This window comes from Gavialis gangeticus, unplaced genomic scaffold (genome assembly GCF_001723915.1).
Source record: "Gavialis gangeticus isolate Ggan-Ray unplaced genomic scaffold, GavGan_comp1, whole genome shotgun sequence".
NCBI classification, from domain to species: Eukaryota; Metazoa; Chordata; order Crocodylia; family Gavialidae; genus Gavialis; species Gavialis gangeticus.
Genome location: NW_017729024.1, coordinates 57,290,299 through 57,310,333, shown reverse-complemented (window position 1 = coordinate 57,310,333; position 20,035 = coordinate 57,290,299). Strand labels below are relative to the sequence as shown.

General features: G+C 41.6%; 1 protein-coding gene across 6 annotated transcripts in view; it reads right to left on the bottom strand.

Annotated features, from left to right (window-relative positions):
- The window catches only part of NRG1 (neuregulin 1), a 356,475-nt gene that overhangs the window by 160,763 nt on the left and 175,677 nt on the right, over window positions 1–20,035 (bottom strand). For 2 of the 6 annotated variants that reach the window (XM_019517117.1, XM_019517120.1), the window contains exon 1: window positions 16,312–17,577. The exons of 1 other annotated variant lie outside the window; for it this stretch is intronic. In XM_019517117.1, coding sequence (XP_019372662.1) covers window positions 16,312–16,945 — 634 coding nt within the window. In that variant the 5' untranslated portion in view covers window positions 16,946–17,577. Of the gene's footprint in view, window positions 1–16,311; window positions 17,607–20,035 lie in introns of those variants that run through there. 3 more of the 6 variants (XM_019517123.1, XM_019517118.1, XM_019517119.1) reach the window with 3 other exon arrangements.

Genomic DNA, 20,035 nt, shown 5'->3' with positions numbered 1-20,035 from the left:
GGGGGGGGGGGGGGGGGGGGGCGGTCGGGCTACTTTGGAACCAATCCAGCCAAGTGCAGACCTGCAGCTTCTCTCCACTAGCCCCACCCCCTCCATCCCAGCTCTGGTCCTGTCTGCACAATGGGAGTGGGGGAAGACAGGGGATGGAGCTTGGGCTGGACAAAGTGGGGGCCAGTGAAGTGGAGCTCCACTATGGCAGGGGGTTTCAATCCACCTAACCCCCCTCTAGTGCAGGCTGGGCAAAGCCCAGCCCAAGCTCCCTCCTTTCCCCCTCCCATCATGCAGACAGCACCAGGGGTGTGGCTGGACTGCATCAGCCTAGCCACCCAGTCAAACAGAAGGTAATGAAGGGGCTCTAGTTTGGAGCACCTTTATTTAAACCTTCATATAATTAAATTTGTTGCATGACTGGGGGGACAGCTATAGAGCACTTTCAAGGGACTGATTACACGATAACTATAACTTCTGTCTGAGCCCTGAGAATCTACCACACCCCTCCATAACTTGTTCCAACATTTAATTCCTCTACCCCCCCCCCAACTTGTTTCTAAACTAAATTTATGCCACTTCAGCTTCTGCCCCTTGCCATACCTTCATCTACTACAGTTCGGATAAGAGATTTTTACTATTTACTATCTGAAGACTTTCATCTATGCAATGACCTGTAACAACTTTGTAAATTGTGATCAAGTCACTTGTTAACCTTCTCTTGGAAAAATGAAATAGATTGAACTTCTTATGTCTTTTCTTGTAAGGCAGGTTTTCCAGGACTTGTGACTCTTCTGAACCCTTTCCAATTTTTCTACTACAACATTATTTAGTGCTAATTACTAGGAATAAGCTATCTTTCTCTGATGCCCGTAGCAATTTTTGAGCCCTGCCCAATTTTTCTACTGGGTTATAATTTCGTACCAATTACCAGGAATATATTATTCTTCTAGGTTGACTGTAAAAGAATAACTCAGCAAAGCTTCACTGTGTCTTTATGTCATCCACTTGAGTTCAGTACTATTCAATGGCCATACAAAAGTATTGCTGGATCCACAGTATGTGTTGAAAATAAAATATTCCCCCACAAGCTGTCAATATTAGATAGAATTCCCCCCCCACTTTCCCCCCTTTGGGAGGAAAGTGAATTTATACTTCATTTGGAAACACACAGCTAAACAATTCTACTTTGTTAGCTTCTTATTAATTCATTCTCTGCATATGCTCATAGTAGACAATAAAAAAAAAGATATTTCGAAATTTCAAGATAGCATGGCTAAGAACAGCACAAACACAAAACTGCTGATTAACAGCAATTTAGTAAAATTATAGGGTTACTGAGAAAGCTACTGATCCAAGAGACCTCCACTAATTTCTATGGCACGGTCAATTTAAACCCTTGAAGCAAGCAAGAAAAAACTACCGGAAAGGTTGCCAGCTATATACCTGAAACCTTATTTACTAAAAAATGGCTCATATATGTTGGCTTTATTGTTCATAGACTATTTTATAGAGAAAAAGGGGAATGAAACAGTATCTTTTGGTTAACTAGCTTTGAAAAATAGACTCCATGCACTAACATATTGATTGCCTCTTGGATCTTGAAACACGGCATTTCTTTGCTCATAATCGAACATATCTATAGAGCCATATATCACTATAACTACCTGGCTGAAGAAACTACAAATTGAGAGTACAGTTATTGATAACTTACACACAAAAAAATCTACCAATGTTGATTTGAATCCTGAGGTGAAGCTAGGATGTGAATAAAGGCACAACTGGAATTGTGAAATTTCATAACACTATCTTCAGAAAGAACTGTGAGTTTTCAGGGGAATGACTGGAAGAGGTCATTAAGAAATGGATCCTTGGTGACTGCTAGTCTGCAGGTTCACTGCTCCCATAGGAGAGGGTGCATGTCTTCTTGGTTGCCCAGTAAGTGGGTAAGGCTGGAGGTGGAAGAGCAAAGAGTTGGTGAGGCACACGCCTCTCTCCCATCTTCAAGGACTCAGCATATTTCCTCAGAACTTGAATATAGCCAAAAAATTTGGGACATTCAAATATCCACACTTTCGAAAGTGGGATTCTGGAGCCAGTCCCATGGAGTGGGGCTGGAACTTTTGCAAAGGCAAAGACTTCTACAAGGAAGGCTACTTACCCTGCAACATCCTCAGAATATTTATAGCAGGGGTTGTCACCTGAGGGTATGCGTACCCCCAGGGGTACTTGGAAAGGTCCTAGGGGGTACGCACAGGCAAGTGGGGATAGAGTGTCACCCCCTCCCCCCGCACTGCCACCTCCCAGGAGCAGGGCCATGGGGGGGGGAGGGGGAGGGCAGTGGCACCCCTCTGCAGGCCACACAGGCACCAGCCAGCCAGCCGGCTGTAGGGGGAGGGATGAAGGAGAGGTTGCATGCGGCAGTGGCCACCACCACCCAATGCTGCCACTGCTGCATGCTGCTTTCACATGGCTGGTTGCACATGTGGCCACATGGGCTGCTGATGGGCAGCGAGTGATTGGCTGGGTGTGAGGCCCATCAGCAGCCCACAGAGGCATACGTGATGGTTGCAGGCGGCAGCAACAGCCATGTGCAAGCCCCACCACCCTCCTCCCTGAGAAGGGGCACATTTCTTTAAAAAGGTTGAAACCCCCTGATTTATGGTATTGAGGACCAGGCCTTGCATACTTTCTTCCAGTGGGGTAGGGGGACACACTTGTGCTCCCTCAGATTTCCTAGGCAGATCCATCTCTTCCCTCCTCTGTGTCCTGCTTTCATATCTTTTACAATATGAACACTTTTCCAATCCTCCTCTCTCTCTTTCTCACTCTCCCCTTGCACTGCAGGCCAAAGCTCCTCCTTATGCTGGCTCCAAAGGTCTCAGAGCCTCAGCAACTCCATGCTCTTTCAATCTTTCTTGTGCCTTGCTCTCTGATACTCTCTAACAGAATATCAAATTGGAAACCCCATAGTTTCTACCACACACCATTTATATTCATCCTGTAGAGTATAATGTAATACAAGGTAAAAATAATTGAGATTTTCTTTGTCCTTTGTCCCTAGTCACAGTACCAAAACCAACTAGCTTCCATAGGACTTTTCATTAATCGATCTCAAAACACCCTACAAAGCATTATCATCTCTGTTTTTCTTGAAACTAGCATTGTTGGACTGCATTGGTAAGATTCACAGCAATCTCTGAAGCTTGTTGTAATACTTCATATCACAGGTGTTAAAGATGTGACCGTTAGGTTGGATCCAGACTGTAGGACTGGTAGACAGGCTGGGAATTTGTCGGTGAGACCTGCTGTCAAATTCCCACTGGCAAAGCTCTGATGGGAATGCATGTCACTGGCAGGGGTGGAGGGAGAAGCAATAGCTCTGTTAACTGCCATACTACTGTTGCTGGGTCTGGATCTGACCCATGGGGCTCTTTGTGGACCTGATTCTGACCGCAGACTCCTGTTTTATATGAAGCCTGGTAAGCAAAAACCCAGCCTGAAAATCTTGGCTGCCAGGTGCATGAGGCTATGGAACAGTCTCCCATCGGAAATAATGGAAGATCCATTATTTGTGGGAGCTGGAATTAGACTGGACAGGTCATTCTCTGATTTAAAAACAAATCCCCCATTTTTGGTAAAAAAAAGTAACCCCAAATCCACATTTTCCTATGATTAAAATGAAATACCATAATATATATATTATATATATATATATGTGGTGTTTTATTTAAATCATGGAAAACGTGGATATGGGGTTACTTCTTTTTGACTGAAAATGGGAGATTTTTTTAAATCAGAGAAAACCAGGATCCCTGGTCATTACGCTGTGGACCTAGAGAGGAACCATTAAAAAACTGACATTTGCCAACAATATAAACCAAACTCCCCTCCTGGACAGGTACTGGAAATAACTTTGGTATCTTTGACATCACCTAGGCAGCCACAGGTGGCAACATTTTGTTTTCATGGCAGCTAGTGTAATTTGTCTTTTCCTCTGTCTAATCTCTAAGGCTCTAATAAACTGCAATGTCTCCATATTGTTAAATTTACTGTCCAGTACCATGCCCTTCCAAGACATTAGAAATCACAACAGTGATGCATTGCATATGTATTACAACCTGCTTGTTTTATCTTCTTGAACCATGGCACCAGCAGTTGCTATTCTTATTACTACCTGGCTCCTGAATTCATACTATTAATTGTTGGCCTATTGAAATGTAGGCTAACTGAAGGCTATGAAACTCTAGCATGATGAGCCAATGCAGTTGTGCTGCCATCATTGGAGAGATCTGTGGTAAGATAGAAGCCAAGAAGAACCCACCACATAAGAAAAAAAAAAAAAGAGTAAAGTAGCATCTCAGTCTACTGTCCCATCAGGCTAGTGCAGTTAAAGCACACCAGCTTCTCTAACTAATGGCAGGCAAGTGATGTGGCTGGTATCACATCCAAAGAGCCTTGACACCCAAGTTCAAATGACTACCACAGGTGTGACCACTAGGAACAGCCTTTGGCAAAAGTTTGAAGCAAGGTTTAAAATTACAGGTCTGGAGCCATAACATGATACCTTCACTGTCCTGACTATATTCCTGAGCAGGACAGGCAGGTGGACAAAAACTGTGGACAGATCCCAAAGTCTTCCCTCGGGTGTGTGTCTAGACTATGTAGCTTCTTTTTGCTCCAGGGGAAGTTTAGGAGGGAGAATCCAGTCCTGAAAGAACTGAGGCCATTCAGCTCTGTGAGTAAACACCCTTGACCCAACAGAGATGACGGAGAAGCACATATATACAGCATTGCCAAGCAATGGTGGCAGGCATGTGGTTCCAGTGTATGTTTTCTGTTCTAGGAAGACACAGTCCATGAGCTCCAGGGCAACACAAGAATTAGTCACCTGAGTGGCCTTTGAGTGTATGAGGTAGGCTTCTTGTTCCTGAGTATCTCCAGTTACTACATTACAGTTAAAGGTATTAAACAAAAACCTGGGCTTACACTTGCGTCTTGCTCTTTAATATAAGGTGGACCAGGTACCACAGGCCTGGAAAAGGGCCAACGTAGTACCCCTCTTTAAAAAAGACAAAAAGGAGGATTTGGGAACGACAAATGGGTTAGCCTCACCTCAATACCTGGGAAATTACTGGAGCATATCCTACAGAAGGCTGATTACATGCAGTCAGCATGGATTTATGAAAAAAATGCATTGAACAAACTTGACAAAGTAACTGCTTGGGTGGATGAAGGGAATGCTGTGGATATAGTGTATCTGGAATTCAGCAAGGCTTTTGACAAGGTCCCACACAATTTTCTCATAAACAAATTGGAGAAATTTGGGCTAGGTAAAAATACTATAAGGTAGGTTGATAATTGTCTCAACAGTAGCAAGCAAAGGATAATTATTAAATGGCGCATGTTAGAATGGCAGGCGGTTTCAAGTGGAGTCTCACAGGGGTCTGCCGTGGGCCTACTGCTGTTCAACGTGTTTATTAACAATTTGGATCTTGTCGTAGAAAGCTCCGTGAGCAAGTCTGCAGAAAACACAAGACTGGACAAGACTGCGACCGTGTTGGAGGATGAGACCAATTCAGAACGATCTCAACAGACTGGAAAGTTAGGCTAGAGGTAATAGGATGACATTCAATGCAGACAAATGCAAGGTGCTACACCTCAGGAGGAATAATAATAATAATAAAAAAGGGTGACACCTGGCTGGATGGCAGCCCTACAGAAAAGACTCTGATGCCTTTATAGACTAAAGACTTGATAGGAGTCTGCAGATGCAGCCATACAAAAGGCCAATGTGGTTTTGGGATGCATCAATAGAAGCATTAGGTGCAAGACACAGGAGGAGATAGGGCCTCTCTACTTGGCACTGGTTAGGCTTTATCTGGAGCACCAGGTGCAGCCATGGGCTCCACATGTTAAAAAGGACATGGAGAAGTTAGAGAGGTCCAGAGGTGGGCAAAAAAGATGATCAAGGGCTTGGAAGGGAAGGCATGTCAGGAGAGGGTGAAGGAGCTAGGCATATTCAGCTTGCGAAAAAGGTGCTTAAGAGGAGACATGATAGCATTCTTCAGACGCCTGAAGGGCTGCCATAAAGGAGGGAAGCACCTTTTCTCTCTTGCTGCGGAATGGAGGATGTAGACGAATAGCTTAAAGTTGCAGCAAAGTAAGTTTAGATTGGATATCCATAAAAACTACTTCACTGAGAGAATAGTGAGGCAATGGAATAGCAGACTGCCTAGGGAAGCTGTGGACTCTCCATCACTGGAGGTGGTTGGGGATGATCTAGGCATAGCTATGCCTATGTTCTACTATGGGTATTCTCCATGCTTCTGGGCTTTTCTGGTTGCCTCCTCTCCCTTCTCTGCTACATGTGTCAGGGTGTGTTTAAGCTTTCCTCAGTGGCACTGGGTGTTGGCCACAGCCAACAAGGCTGAGGACTTTGTCTGAGGTGCGCCAATGCTCCTGCTGGGAACAAAGTCAGAGGTTCCTGACTAGAGGGTCTTACCCCTCCATTTAGGGTTATACTGATCAGCATATTTGTGGTCTGGAAGGAATTCTACTCCATGATCAGATTGGTATGGACTGTGGGATTTTGCCTTCCTCTGTAGCAGGGTCATGGCTCTCTTCCCGGGCTCCCTTCAGCATATACTGACAGCATTGCATAGAAGCAGGATGTTGGAAGCTGTGGTTACGCTGCTTTACCTGTGGCAAGTAAGGGTATTTGGTCTGTGTTGTGAATTGATGTAGAATTTAGATTATAGTTTGTAAAGGATGGTTTGGATAGGGAAGATCCTACCTCAGGCAGGGGCATGGACCAGATGACCTCTAGAGGTCCTACTTCTCTTTGATTTTATGATCATAGCTTAAAATTTGTAACTTTTGCTACAATGCTACTGATTCCAGCAGTGGAAACTGTGGGAAGTATCATTAAGTCAGTAATGACATAATGATATCATAGATGAACAGGAACAATTCTATCAGTCATTTAACAGGATTCACATCGTCTTCACCAATATTTGGCATTTTGGCATACCACCCATCCTCTGTATTTTGTTACCAGTGACCCGCAAAGAAACGTCTTTTGTTGCAAATAAACCAGGTGCCTTTTTACATTCTCTTCTGGGGAAGAGAGAGGCAAGGCAAGACATGACAAGGCAGCAGTTAGCCTTTAGGGGGCCTTATAATAGCACAGGTAATAATGCATATTCCTAAGGAACCAATCCACTTATGATAGATGCAATTACATTTGCATGTACACAGAGACCCCTATTAAGTATTTACTGAAATTTGTAAAGTTATGAGTAGCAAGGTTAAACTGTTCACACAATTTAATGTTAAGCCTGCTTACATCAATGCATCCCTTAAAGGAACAAGAACCCTAAACAACACTGAGGGCCAAATGGTACCATGTCCCTGAATTTGCAGTGCCAACAAAGGGTTCTGTGTTAGGGCCCAAAATTAATTTATATTAAGGCCTTTTTAGAGTGCTCTAACAAAAGGGTGTTAGCATTAATCAAAATCTAGGCCATTCTCTGTAAGGCTGAAAACCTGAATTACCATCACTAAAGTAGCTGCCTGAGTAAAAAGTTAGGGTTTTTTTTAATTGAGATCTATTTCTGGCACCTTCATGTTGAGTTCTAGTCAACAGTTTAGAAGAGTCAAGTAATTTGTCATAAAGTTGGAGTCTTTTTCTTGAATAAAGAGAGGTTTTTTAGTGTGGGGGATATTCTTTTTTCCTTTTGATATATATAATTATACGAATTAATTGACTAGTAAAAGTGTAAGATTCAAATCTCTTTCTGCCCCTCTAAAGTGAAACTGAACAATGTTACTAATTATGCTTAAGAGTTTTGCTTCATATACATTACCTAGCATCATGTGACTACCGAGCCATTATTGATTTCCTTTCATCTTAAAAACTGAATCATTATGCACTGTCATTTTTTTTTTAAAGTCTGAGATATGAAAACCCATTGCCAAGTAGTTCCAGACATTTTAAGAAAAGAATTATAAAAAGAAAAAAAGAATTTAGCTAGGAAATGTCACATAGGAGGAAACTAATAATAGTAAAGTACAATAGAAGAGGAAGTATAGCCACCTTTCTGGCACTATTATCCTGCACCGGCCAGAGGCCCAAATTGCCTCTGATCTACCTTAAAGCTGCTTTGCCTTAAGGTGGCTCTAGGTTACACTGGAGTGAGCCAGCCACTGTACCAGTCATTCTGCCCTGTCACATCCTGCCCCTGTTCAACCCCTTTAGTATCCTTTATCTACATGGGATATGGAGAAGAGAGAGAACAGTCAGCTATACCAGTTTAATATCACCTAGGGATCCCCCTGATTTAAGGACTTCTCTCCTGCTCCTTTAAGGAGTTTTCTGGTTGCTAAAGACAGAGCCTAAACACTCCCTTATTCACTTTGCATAGTTTCATCTTATAAAAGATGCGGTTTCCATAAAGAGATTCTCCCCAAAGAAATGTTTTAACTGCATCAAGAAACAGTACCATCCCACAATTGCAACCAATATATTCTTAACGCCTTTTCTTTTAACACCTGTATGTCCTTGATGAAATGCATTCTTTCTCCAAGAAGCACTCCATCACCTGCTACATTGTTTGATCAGGCCTGTCTGCCCTTTGCTGCCATGCAGCCAGGGTGGCCTCTGCTCAGGTAGATTACTATCATGTTTTTTCCCTGAACTAGCTGTCTCATTACATTGGTATTGATCCAGAGTTGGGTTTCTGCAGCAAATCTATTACATTTCCATTAGCAAGACTGCAAATTATTAAAATATAAAAGGCTTTGTTTATATAATTCTAGCTGCATGTCACAAATCAAATGCACAAATACATACTAACCTGACACTTGACCTCTTTTGAGTCAAACTTTGCCTTCTCATCTGATGTCAGGAAAGTACTATATGCATTTTATAACCAAAGAATTACGTCAGTGCTGCAAGCTTGAGGTGGGTTTTATGTGTACTTTACTGAAATGCACTTAAACTACGGTTGCACTAAAAAGTACAAAGGAAGGTAACCTCAGCAGAAGTCTGAGTGAATTAAAGAAAGTATTGGTCATGCTGACAAAATACAGAGACCTATTGTTTATGTTATATAAAGCAATTTTAAATAGCCATATAGAAGAAAAAGCACTATTTATGAAAAGGTGGGCTAATGACACTGTATCAGAAATCAGTGCTGAAAAATGGGAGACCATCTGGAACAATGGTCCTCACAAATACATCTGCACAAGAATAACAGAAAATTATTAAAAACCTGTATCATTGGTATCTCACTCCACCTAAAATTAAATGCTTTTATTGTATAGGAACAGGCAAATGTTGGAGGGCATTTGGGAGGATCCTGTCATGTGGTGGATGTGTCGTAGAAATAAACTGCTCTGGAAGAAGATTGGAGACAGTGAGAAAAATAACTGGATGCCAATTATCAGTTAATCCCTTAGTTTCTGAAGGAACCTTCCTGAATGCTCTGCAACATATAAGTGATATAAGGGATTGATCACTCATCTTCTAATGGCTGCAAGAATTACAGTTGCAAAAGCCTGGAAGAGAAGTGATCCCCGTTCACCTTCTAAAATCACTGCCTGTTTTAGAAAAGTTTGGGATGTTTTAGAAATGCAAAAGTTGTCCTATGAAGTCAGCGTTCTACAGGGGAGAAGGCAAAAATATGTTCACTTAGAAATCTGATGGGTGTTTCTGGAATTTCCTAAAAAGGAATCTTCTCCTGCCTCCAAACCAGAACATTTGAGGAACTTTTTCGACTATCAAAGTGCAAGTTCTATGACTGAACACTTAAGAATAAATTTAGAATATATTTAAAAATTTAAAAGAGAGATGAGAAGAAGATAATAATATTTATGTTATACAGAGTGCTAGGGAAAAAGAGGGGATGAACTATTATATAGAGATGATAATGGAAATATTGAGGAACTGTTGGAGATTGTGGGGAGGAAAGGAGGGGAAGATGACTTCTGTGGACTTTGATTAGCACAGCTGATAGAAGATCAGTGTCCGTCCATCTTTATTCTGGGTGATTGGATATGTTTTTGAATGACAAACCTGTTATTTTGTATCTTGGATTTATTAATAAAAAAAGTAAAAAGACGTATAACAGATAAAGAAAAATAATAATTATCATCCACTGCAGTGAAAATCCAAATGCTAGGCCTATCCATTTTTTCAGGAACTCTGCCTGTGGTTTCAAATGTATAATATAATGCAGCCCCAGACTTTATTTTAATAAGTAAATTATTATGTCCATCACACCATATATAAAAATGTATCATCTGTGCGTAAGTGTATCAATATCACACAGACACATATAAATAAAAATACCAAGGACTTCTTTAAGTTCAATACAGTCTGAACAAAGAACTAATTTTCAATTAGGCTTATAATGAAATGTTAAGGTCAAGCTATTCTTTTTTTTTAATGGTTATTCACAATCTATTATGTCAGGCTGAAAAAATTAAGAGCAGAGACCTGAGAAACTATTTTTTTCCTCTAACATTGTGAGGTTTTCTTGACAAAATATAGTGAAAAATTCTGGCCCAAGTGTCTATAGATACAGTCTGCAGTCCTCTGGGGCATCACACCAATGTTACTAAGGACAGAATTTGACCTATTGATTCTAAATCGTTTGTAGTCTTCTCACATACAAATGGAATCACTATTTCCAAGCTTTTAACAAATTTTAAAAGGGAAGAGAGACTTTAAAGGAACCAAAACTGCTCAAAATGAGTCATATGAATCAAATGTGTGCTTGCAGAAGGATCTAGAAAGATTTTATTATATGTTTGGGAAGATCTGAGCACTTTGGCCATGGCTAAGCTACTTGAAAGTAATACAAACATCCACAATTTGTGGCATGGCAAAACACTATGCTCCCCTATTTCACATGCACATGCCCCACCCTCACATAATGCACGTATGCACAGCTCTGGTTTTTTTCAGTATTACTCCCCTTGTTCACACATCTGCAAAGTCCTTATTAGCACTTGGCTAGTGCCTACTAGAGTGATAAGTGTCTAAGGGTTATACAGAGACGGGATGGCTCAGTATATCAGCATTTCCTTGACCTTCCCTGGTTTCTGGAGGCCCAAGAAGATATGCCCTTCAGGATTTTTAAAGCCAGACAAATATCCTGTGTCTCCTTACTGCACGTTTTAAAGCTGGTATCTTATGCTCTTCTGAAATCACATTTAACTAAAGGATTAGGGCCTAACCTGGAATGCATAAATAAGGCTTTACATCATATGCATACATGAGAACCTCTTTATGATTAGTAGCTGTTGATGTTCATAGACATAAGAATCAGGCTATTTGAAAAAAGCTTATGCCTTCTAAAGCCTTATTCATTGGGATGTGAAGCACATCTAGCTCTGTGCTTTGAGGAAGACTCCTCCTGCCTCTAACTTACAAACAAGCACTCTCCTGAAGACCCATCTATTAGATATAAGACCTTGCCCATGATCTCTAAGCAGAACTCCCTGGCTTGCATGGAATAGAGCAGTGTTTTTCAAACTTTCATAGTCATGGAACTCTTTCATATCACTTCTGATGTGAAACCCCTACCCTTGTCCTGTGAACAGAAGTGGAGGCAGGCGACCTGGTCCAGCAATGGCAGTGCACCACCTCCCAGCACATTCTGCCATTACTCCCAGTCTTTTGAGGAACCCCTGCTGACCTTTTGTGGAATAGTAGGCCTGAGTGTATTGTTCCCTCAGACAGATTGTTCTTTGCAAAGTGAAAAATTACTGGAAAGGGGAAATAAAATGGAGGTTAGGGAACAGACAGAGAAGGAAGAAATTAAATGCAGACACAGCTAGGAGAATGAGAAAGAAGGAAAGAGACAGAGAGGTTAAGAGCAAAGAAAACAAGGTATGGAGTAGAAATATGAAAATTAAGTGCAATCTGCTGCAAAGCCACTTTAAGGCAAGTTTTTTATTCTTTAAAAACAAACAACCCTAAAATGGGTGCATTTACACTAAAAATTATGCCATCATGCATGGATTACTATGGGTGGAATTAGGATTGGTTTTTGAGCTATACAGTTTGGTTCTCAGATTTGGATTGGCTTGTTTTTATGTGTCTTTCTTAGTGAAAATGATACCATAGTGATTATGCTGACACTTTTCACAAAGAGAGACAGAGAAAGGCAGCAACTCACTGGGAGGAAGGAATCAGAGAAAGGAAAAAAATATCAAGACCACCATCAAAGCTGAGAGAGGATAAATAACCATGGTTCTTAATACTTTTCATCCTTACAACACATTGTAAATGATAGCCAACTTGCACAACGCAGGAAGGCATAATCACCTCCATGATCCCTTATGCAGAAATGAAACCTGGGAGAATGGACTGGCTGGCCCAAGGTGATAACCATCACCTGACAGAGCCAGGAGACGAACTCATAGTTATCTCATTATGTGCACATCCTGGCAGTGAGGCAATGATGATGAGCCATTCCACCATGGTATGGCCTGACTCTTTTCTTCACAGACAGACAGGCAGAAACGCCAAATTAGGCTCCTGCTATGGCAAAGACTAACAGCCTAACCCGACTGCAAGATTAGGCTGGGCCTGCCTGGGGTGAACCATATCAGCACTCCAGAGCTGTGCAACAGCCCTGGCTACCAATGCCATGCCCTTGCCCAAATTCAGCGCTGAGCGACACTGATAAGAGTCTAAGTTGCTCCAGGGAAATGGATTAAGTCCTGAGTATTCCAACCCGAAATCAGAATTTGATCCCTGGCCATACACCTTAGACAGTCAATTACACCCCAGTCAAACAAATACACAATGCTAGCAAGCCAGAGCAGGAGGGCCCAGTTTTCGGCTGCACTGAGCCTCGTCTTTGTTCCTAATGAAAAGCCAGAGCATGCGTTTCATATTCACTTTGCACTCATGTCATTGAGTCAGACCCAAGGTGTAAAGGCAGAGGCTAATGAAGCCTTGTGACTGTCAGGAGAACCTAGACAATCCCTGGCTTTAATGCCAAGCCTAATGTTACCAAGATAATAAGGAAGCCACCATTGCTTCAAGGATATCGTTTATCTTCTATTTATCCTCTACATACATTCATCACCCCCTCCCACCCCTTCCCTGCTTCCTCCAAGTCAGATTAAAAACTTAAAATGGCTTGGACACATTTAAATAGAAAGTGAAACCATCTTAAAATATAAGAAAGGCTTGTATATTACATAAACAAAGTAACAATTACTACTGTTGGAAACATAATAATTATAGTACTAAGAAACATAATAATTATAGTACTATGAAAACTGTAACTATTATAGTACTTGAGGTATAGTTACAGGATTGCATTCAAAATGAGAGGTGGGGGGGAAACAAGGTTAATTTAACTCCTGCATCATATTAGCATTTTTAAGATCAATGTGATTTAACCAGCTTAGATTGTTTATTAAGGCATACTATATATACCCATGTAAATGAAACATCCTTGTATATAATTGAGCAAAGACCGGCATGCCTCCTACATATGTGAACTCTTAAAAATACCAGCTTTTACTTTTTGGTTCAGCAAAGGAAAACTGTAAAGCCATAAAAGAAGAAAGGGAGATTTTGCTTTTGTTTCAATAGAATACAAAGTATGATAATAGAAGGTTAAACTGATTTTGGGACTAACACAACCAGAAACAATTCCTAGGGTTGTCTCTCTCCTACTTTCCATCCTAGACTCCAGGATAAAAAGAATCAATTAGCCCACAACTGACTGACTGTGACCTTGAAGGATATGGCTTTAAACAAAATATGCTGAGTTAGACAGAAAAGAGAAGAAGAGAATTGGATTCTGAGACCCACAGACTGTCTGGTTGAGAAATGATATGCAAGTGACCAAACATGAGCTGTGACAGTTTTTACTTCGTTCCAGACAAAAAAATTATCACTGCAAGAGGGAAAGCTCATGCGCTTTCTGTGAATAAATTACTTAGTGATGTCTGAAAAAGGGAGAAAGATTGATATGCATAATAGGGCAATCCAATTTACTAATGTTACATCTCAGGATATCATTCCCAGAATTTTATACTTGGCATAGATCAGAATCTGTCAACCTTTCCAACAATCCTTTCTGTTCATAAAAAAGAACATATTTGAAATACAGCTGTAAAACTATTGAGACATTATAAAGGGTTCCAAAAAGTTCTTTCTATGCCCCTTTGAACTCTCTAGCCAATATTTTTGCAACTTGCTTTTCTAACCCTACTTCCATAGGAAAACTGGGATGTTTGATGCCTCAAAAACCTTGCTTCACTGAGGCTTTTAGGCAGTAGTAATTCTTTCCCATACAATGGAACCCAAATAAAATCAGCTACCACCCCCTCTTCCTTTCTATCAGTATGTGCCTGGAAGTCACTTAGTAGATATCTATCTTTAAAAGAAAAAGAGAAAAGAATTCCTGGATCCCCATTTATTTCCCACATGTAAATAAACTTGAATGCAGATAATGGCTTTTTGCCTGTGGCTGCTCAAAAAATGATCTTTTTTCATTTTCTTCAGGCTTTGAATGATCAAGGGAAGGAAAAGACCTTTTTTAACATACAGAATTTTGTAGGTTTTTTTTCTTTTTTGTGCACACAGTCTTGCTCTTGATGTACTTCCCTGTCCTCCCCTGCTCCCTGGCAAATAATTTCAGCTGGATGGTAGTCTCTAGCCATTATACCAGGTGTAGCAAGGGGGGAGATTTCAAAGACATCTGTGGTATCTTTAATGACACTTAAGAGACACACAGATGATAACTCTGCAAAGAAGAGTTTCTGCACTAATTACTTGTGGGAGACAAAAAGAAAACTTTCATATAACTGTCATGACTGCACAGAGGCCTATGTGGTCCCCCTACCTCAGGCAACAGTCTGCTGGCTGACCTTTAAATGAACAAATGAAGTTTCAGTGATGTTTTCTCATAAAACCAGTATCTTCAGAAAAGCTGCTTTTCACCTAACAGCTAGTGGTGGTATGCTATCAAAGCCAAAGGTGGCAGAATTCTGAAGGTGTATCTTTAAAATGGCCTTTCCAAAATGCTAGAATAACATCTAGCATTAAATTATTTAGGTCAGATGCTTAGCTGATGGAATGGGTGTTGCTCCACTGAAGTTGCTCAAGTAAAGAGCACTAACACCAGCTGAGGACCTGACTCATGATCAATTACAAGATAAAATAAAAGGTAGTAGAAGTAATCCAAAATAATCACTGACCCTAACTGAATTCAATGGCTAAACTGATATTGACTTCAGTAGTATCAGGATGAGGTCCAATATGTATCTATCACCACACAGTCGCACTGCTACATTACATCATGAAACATCTTCCTTTATGGGAAATTTTACAACAGAGAAAGTTGCCAGTTTTCACCACTGCAGAACTCTCTCACAAGCACCAGCTCCATGTTCTAGCACAGCAGTATGCTGTTTTTCCTTTAGCAAAAGCTGCACAATTTTACGCAGTTTGTGGACTGGGATCCGGACTTGCTCCAATCTAACAGGATAGACAGATGAGTGCCAAACAGATTCTCTCCCAGCAACTGATCATTTCATTTGCTGAAAATTATCTGGCTCCATGATTTTTAAAGGGCTTAAGAGAGGCTCAGTGTGGGGTCCCCATTCTGCATCTCTCTGCAGGCACTTCAAAAGTCATCCCTTCAAACTCAGTGAGAAAACATTCACGAGCCTTGCTCAGCAGGATCACCTCCTTAAGAGGGGAAAGAAAGAAATGTGTGTAGATTTGTACTGTGATCTGGAGAGAAGGAAAATTGCAATGGGCAGCTAAATTAACTCTGAACTGGCTAGAGTTGTTACAAATGTACAGTTAACCCTTCTCTTCTGCAATCCCTCACTTCCCCAGGAAGATGACAAGGACATATGTCAGCAATAAAACACAGGAAGCAGGAGTGCTTTGCAGACAGAGCAAAGATATTAGCAAGCGCACAGGATTCAGTGCCATATGCAACCAGAATTCATCAGTGAAATGGCCTGCTTGCTCCTGTAAAAAAGAGGCCAGTGAAAATGTAAATCAGCTGATCATTCTGTATGGAGTATGCAGTGAAACAACTTGCAAAGATCCCTCTTTAGAACTGCCCTTGGACACATCTTTTAAATGCACTTTCTGGGCACAGCAGTACCACCAAACACCATTCCCTGACATGTCTGTTTAGCACAAGTGTTAAAGATCTTTGGGGCACTCCTCAGAGAATGACACAAGTCGCACCTCAGTTTGTCTGAACTTAAACATGCAACATCATGTGCAAAGGGAAGATGCAGAACAATCCAAAATGAGCTTCTACTTACAAAGTTTTGGAGTTGTTTGGAGATTAGTTTCTGTGGCTTGTGCCTGAGACGCTGTGGTTGTCTCTTTCCCCTCAGGGTCCAGGGTGGGTGGAGGTAGCGAAGGTGCCATGGAGGACAACAGGGATAGATCTAAGATACGGTTATACAGAGAAGGCTGGAGAAAAGGCTCAGAGGGCACCAGTGAGCTGTCAGCTTGCACTGTCACTTCAACCTTGCTCTCGGGGCTTGATGCTGGGAAAGGGGAGGTATGCAGCACCCAGGCAGACAGTGTAGTAGGATCCACAGAAACCATTGGATCTTGTCCTATCCTTCCAGGGTCAAGGTGGGTAGGAGAGTCATACTCAAAAATCTTGTCCACAAACACCCACTTAAGGCCAGCAATGCAGAGGCAGAGGCTGACCAGGCAAGCCAGAATAGGGACGATGCAGATCTTTTCTGAGTTGAGACAGCCCCTCAGTCGCTCTGCCTCCAGGCATACACAGCAGGTAACAGCCAGGCTTGCTATGCCCTGGCCCCTCCTGTCCTCCGTTTGGGTCCCTGGCATGTCCTCCTCAGTGGGGAGCCCCTCAAGAGATGCGTCGGGGCTCAGCTGAGCCGAGGGGCTGGGGGAAGTCTCTGCAGCTACTTCAGACATATTTAAATCATAAATGCTCAACCCAGCTCACCTCCAAGAGACAGACCGTAACTCTATCGCAGTCCATTACTAGGAGACAGAGAAAAAGAAGAATCACACAGCTCTGCAAAATCATAAGAGTGGGAGCCAGGAAAGTGTCCGAGCTCAGGATCATCACCCAAATCTCCAGAAGGTTAAAAAAACCACCTCTCCTCTATTACCCGAGACATAGAATTGCTTAGTAATTATCAAGCTCCTGTCTCCTGACCACTTTTATAATTCCTGAAATGCCTCTCAAGCCATCCCAGCTCTTCTGTGGGGGATAAAAAACAACAAGACAACAACAAAAATTCCCCAAAACCCCCAAAACAAGGATCAAATTGTTTGACTAAGTGAACCAGTAGCCCAGACTGAAAGGCTGGCTTCTCACCTTGAGCATCAGAGGCTGGTGTCTGCTTAGATGAGGAAAACAACTGTCATGCGATAGAAGCAAAAGCAAAATCAGTGACAACGGCAACAGTAGCAGCGGTAGAGGCAGCAGCGACAGTAGCAACAGCATCCTGTTGTATTAAAGCGAGGGCTGAAAGAGGCTGAATCATTACAGAGCAGCAGGTGCCGGCTCTCTGAGCATCACTGCAAACAATATCATTACACAGAGGTTTGAAAGGAAGAGCAATGCCAAGAAGATGGTAACTCCCTTTCTCTCTGTCCCCACCCCCCAACCCCTTCCCTCTTTGTCCTTCTTGAGCACTCGTTCACTTTCCTCTGTTCTTCTCCCCCAACAGCACGGTTCTCCGATACAGGGACACGCTCATTCCTTTCTCTCCCCACCCCCACCCCTCCGCAGGGCTGGTCTGAGGGAAATCAGCACACCCAGCAACACAGGACTGCCAGTGACTTCCTATTTTATCCAATTAGAAAGAATAAAGGCCATCAAATCAAGGGAGCCAAGGCAGGCAGGAGTTGTGCGCTCTCTCTCTCGCTCTTTCTCGCTCTCCCTTCCAGTATTTAGCCTGGAGAAGATGGCAATCGATTGTAGCAATCTCACAAAGCTGGGATGGGGATGGGGATGGGGATGGGGGTGTAGGTGGCAGCCTTCTGGGCTGGACCTGATGCTCTGCAAGTCTGATATCTGATCTCTCCCAAGGGAAGCAGGCTTTTCAACTGCAGTTTCTTCCTGCCTGATGCTTAGAGATAGCATTCCTTTCCCAACACCCTAATACATTTAATTTACTGAGGATAATGCCATGATGCATCTTAGGTCAAGTCATGTTTTTAAATTCTAACCTTTAAGAAATTTACCTTTAAGCTATTATGGACAAGCACCATCTTTTGAATTTTTTTGTAAAATAAATTAGCTAAAAAGTAACCTGCAGGTGCATAAGCATACTCATCAGGAGCCAGCTTGTAACAGACACAGGAAATTTAAACATTTGACGTCCTCTCTGTAACTGTCCAAAGTCAATCCAGAAATACTAATTGTCCAAAGAATCCAGAAATACTAATGCTTCTACTATCTTTTTTAGTCTAGCCCATTCTTCCTCTGTATTGGCAAGATCTGTTACATACCACAGGGGCCTATTCTCACCCCACCTGAGTAAATCAGGAGAACGGCATCACTGAGATCAGTCATGAGAGAATAACTGAGATCGGGGATGAGACCCATATATATTAGAATATGATGGCAGAATGTTAACATAAACATTAAAGAGAGGGATGAGAGGCATGATTCATTGTTCCCATACACCCCATGCTGAAATTTGCCCCTGTGACTTTGCAGCATTTTGCACTTGCTATGCACAGGAGCAAATGACTTTATAAAATGCACACAGAATCAGACCCTCTGAACTGTCCTATGCTTGTTTCTTCAGTATCAGTACTGTACAGCAAGTTCCCTTTTTATTAATAGTAGTTAAAAAATTAGGTCCTCCCCATGTGCACCTCCCTCTTCAAAGATCTCCCCAGAAATATAAGTACAATTTGTATAAGCCAGGTTTACTGACAGCATACTAGTTCCTATGGAGTTTTATACAGTCTATCATGTCAACAGAAGTGTCAGGAAGTTTATTAACTGCTAATCTGCTGTTTACTAGCCACGTGTATACAAGATGCTGACTACTCAGTCATTACTGCACAGTCATTTAGGACTTGTATAAACAAGCCCTAAATGACTGCCCAGTAACCCAAGTTATTGCACAGGAGTGACAAGGAACAACTTTTTTGTGATGCTGACTGTGCAGTAGCCTGAGACTACTGCGCAGTAGCGTCGCATCACGCTTTCTGCCACGTGACGCTACTGTGCAGTCAGCATCTAATGCAGACGTGGCCACTGAGACTTAACATCATCACTGCTTCCTTGGCTCCCAAAGAATATTATGAATTAAGCATATTATAGTCAACCACGCCAAAAGGAGTATGTGCAAAATAATGTTTCATAAAATATTTGCATTAAAATGCTAACAAACCTAGTATTAAGGCTGAAAAACTAAACCAGATGATTCCAGTGGGAGAGGATGCCCCCAGAAACAGATCTATGAACAGTAAATTTGACAACTAAAACACCATGGCAGTTACATGGCAGCATCCAGAAGTCCAGCCATCTTTACATAGACATGCTTCCTAAGAATGCTTTAACAAAATTAAATAATAATAATAATAAAAAAAAAAGATAAGTGAACCTGCAATCTAGGCTGTCATTCCATTGTAGGATCTAGTCCGGAGGCTAACACTGTCATGAGAAACCTATAACAGAACTAGTCTTTGATTACATAGTTACTTATCTTTTTTCTCTTGCTATAAAGCACGCCTCTCCCTTATTAGTTCGTTAATCATATTTTGCATCATATTTTTATTCCATGCAGCACATTTCAGGCATGTTACAGACATCAATAAATCGACCTTTCCATTACCAATATAAGATAAGAAAATATACTTATTCTATAGATGAAAGATCACAAATTCCAAGTGCACACATTTACTGATGCAGCTGTCCAATGGCATTTTTTTATTCACCGACATTTTTTCTCTCTCTTCCTTTTTTGGTATCCTCAAATATAACCCCTTTCACTCACTCCAACCAGCCGAACCAAGTCTTTACAGTATATGTAAGGG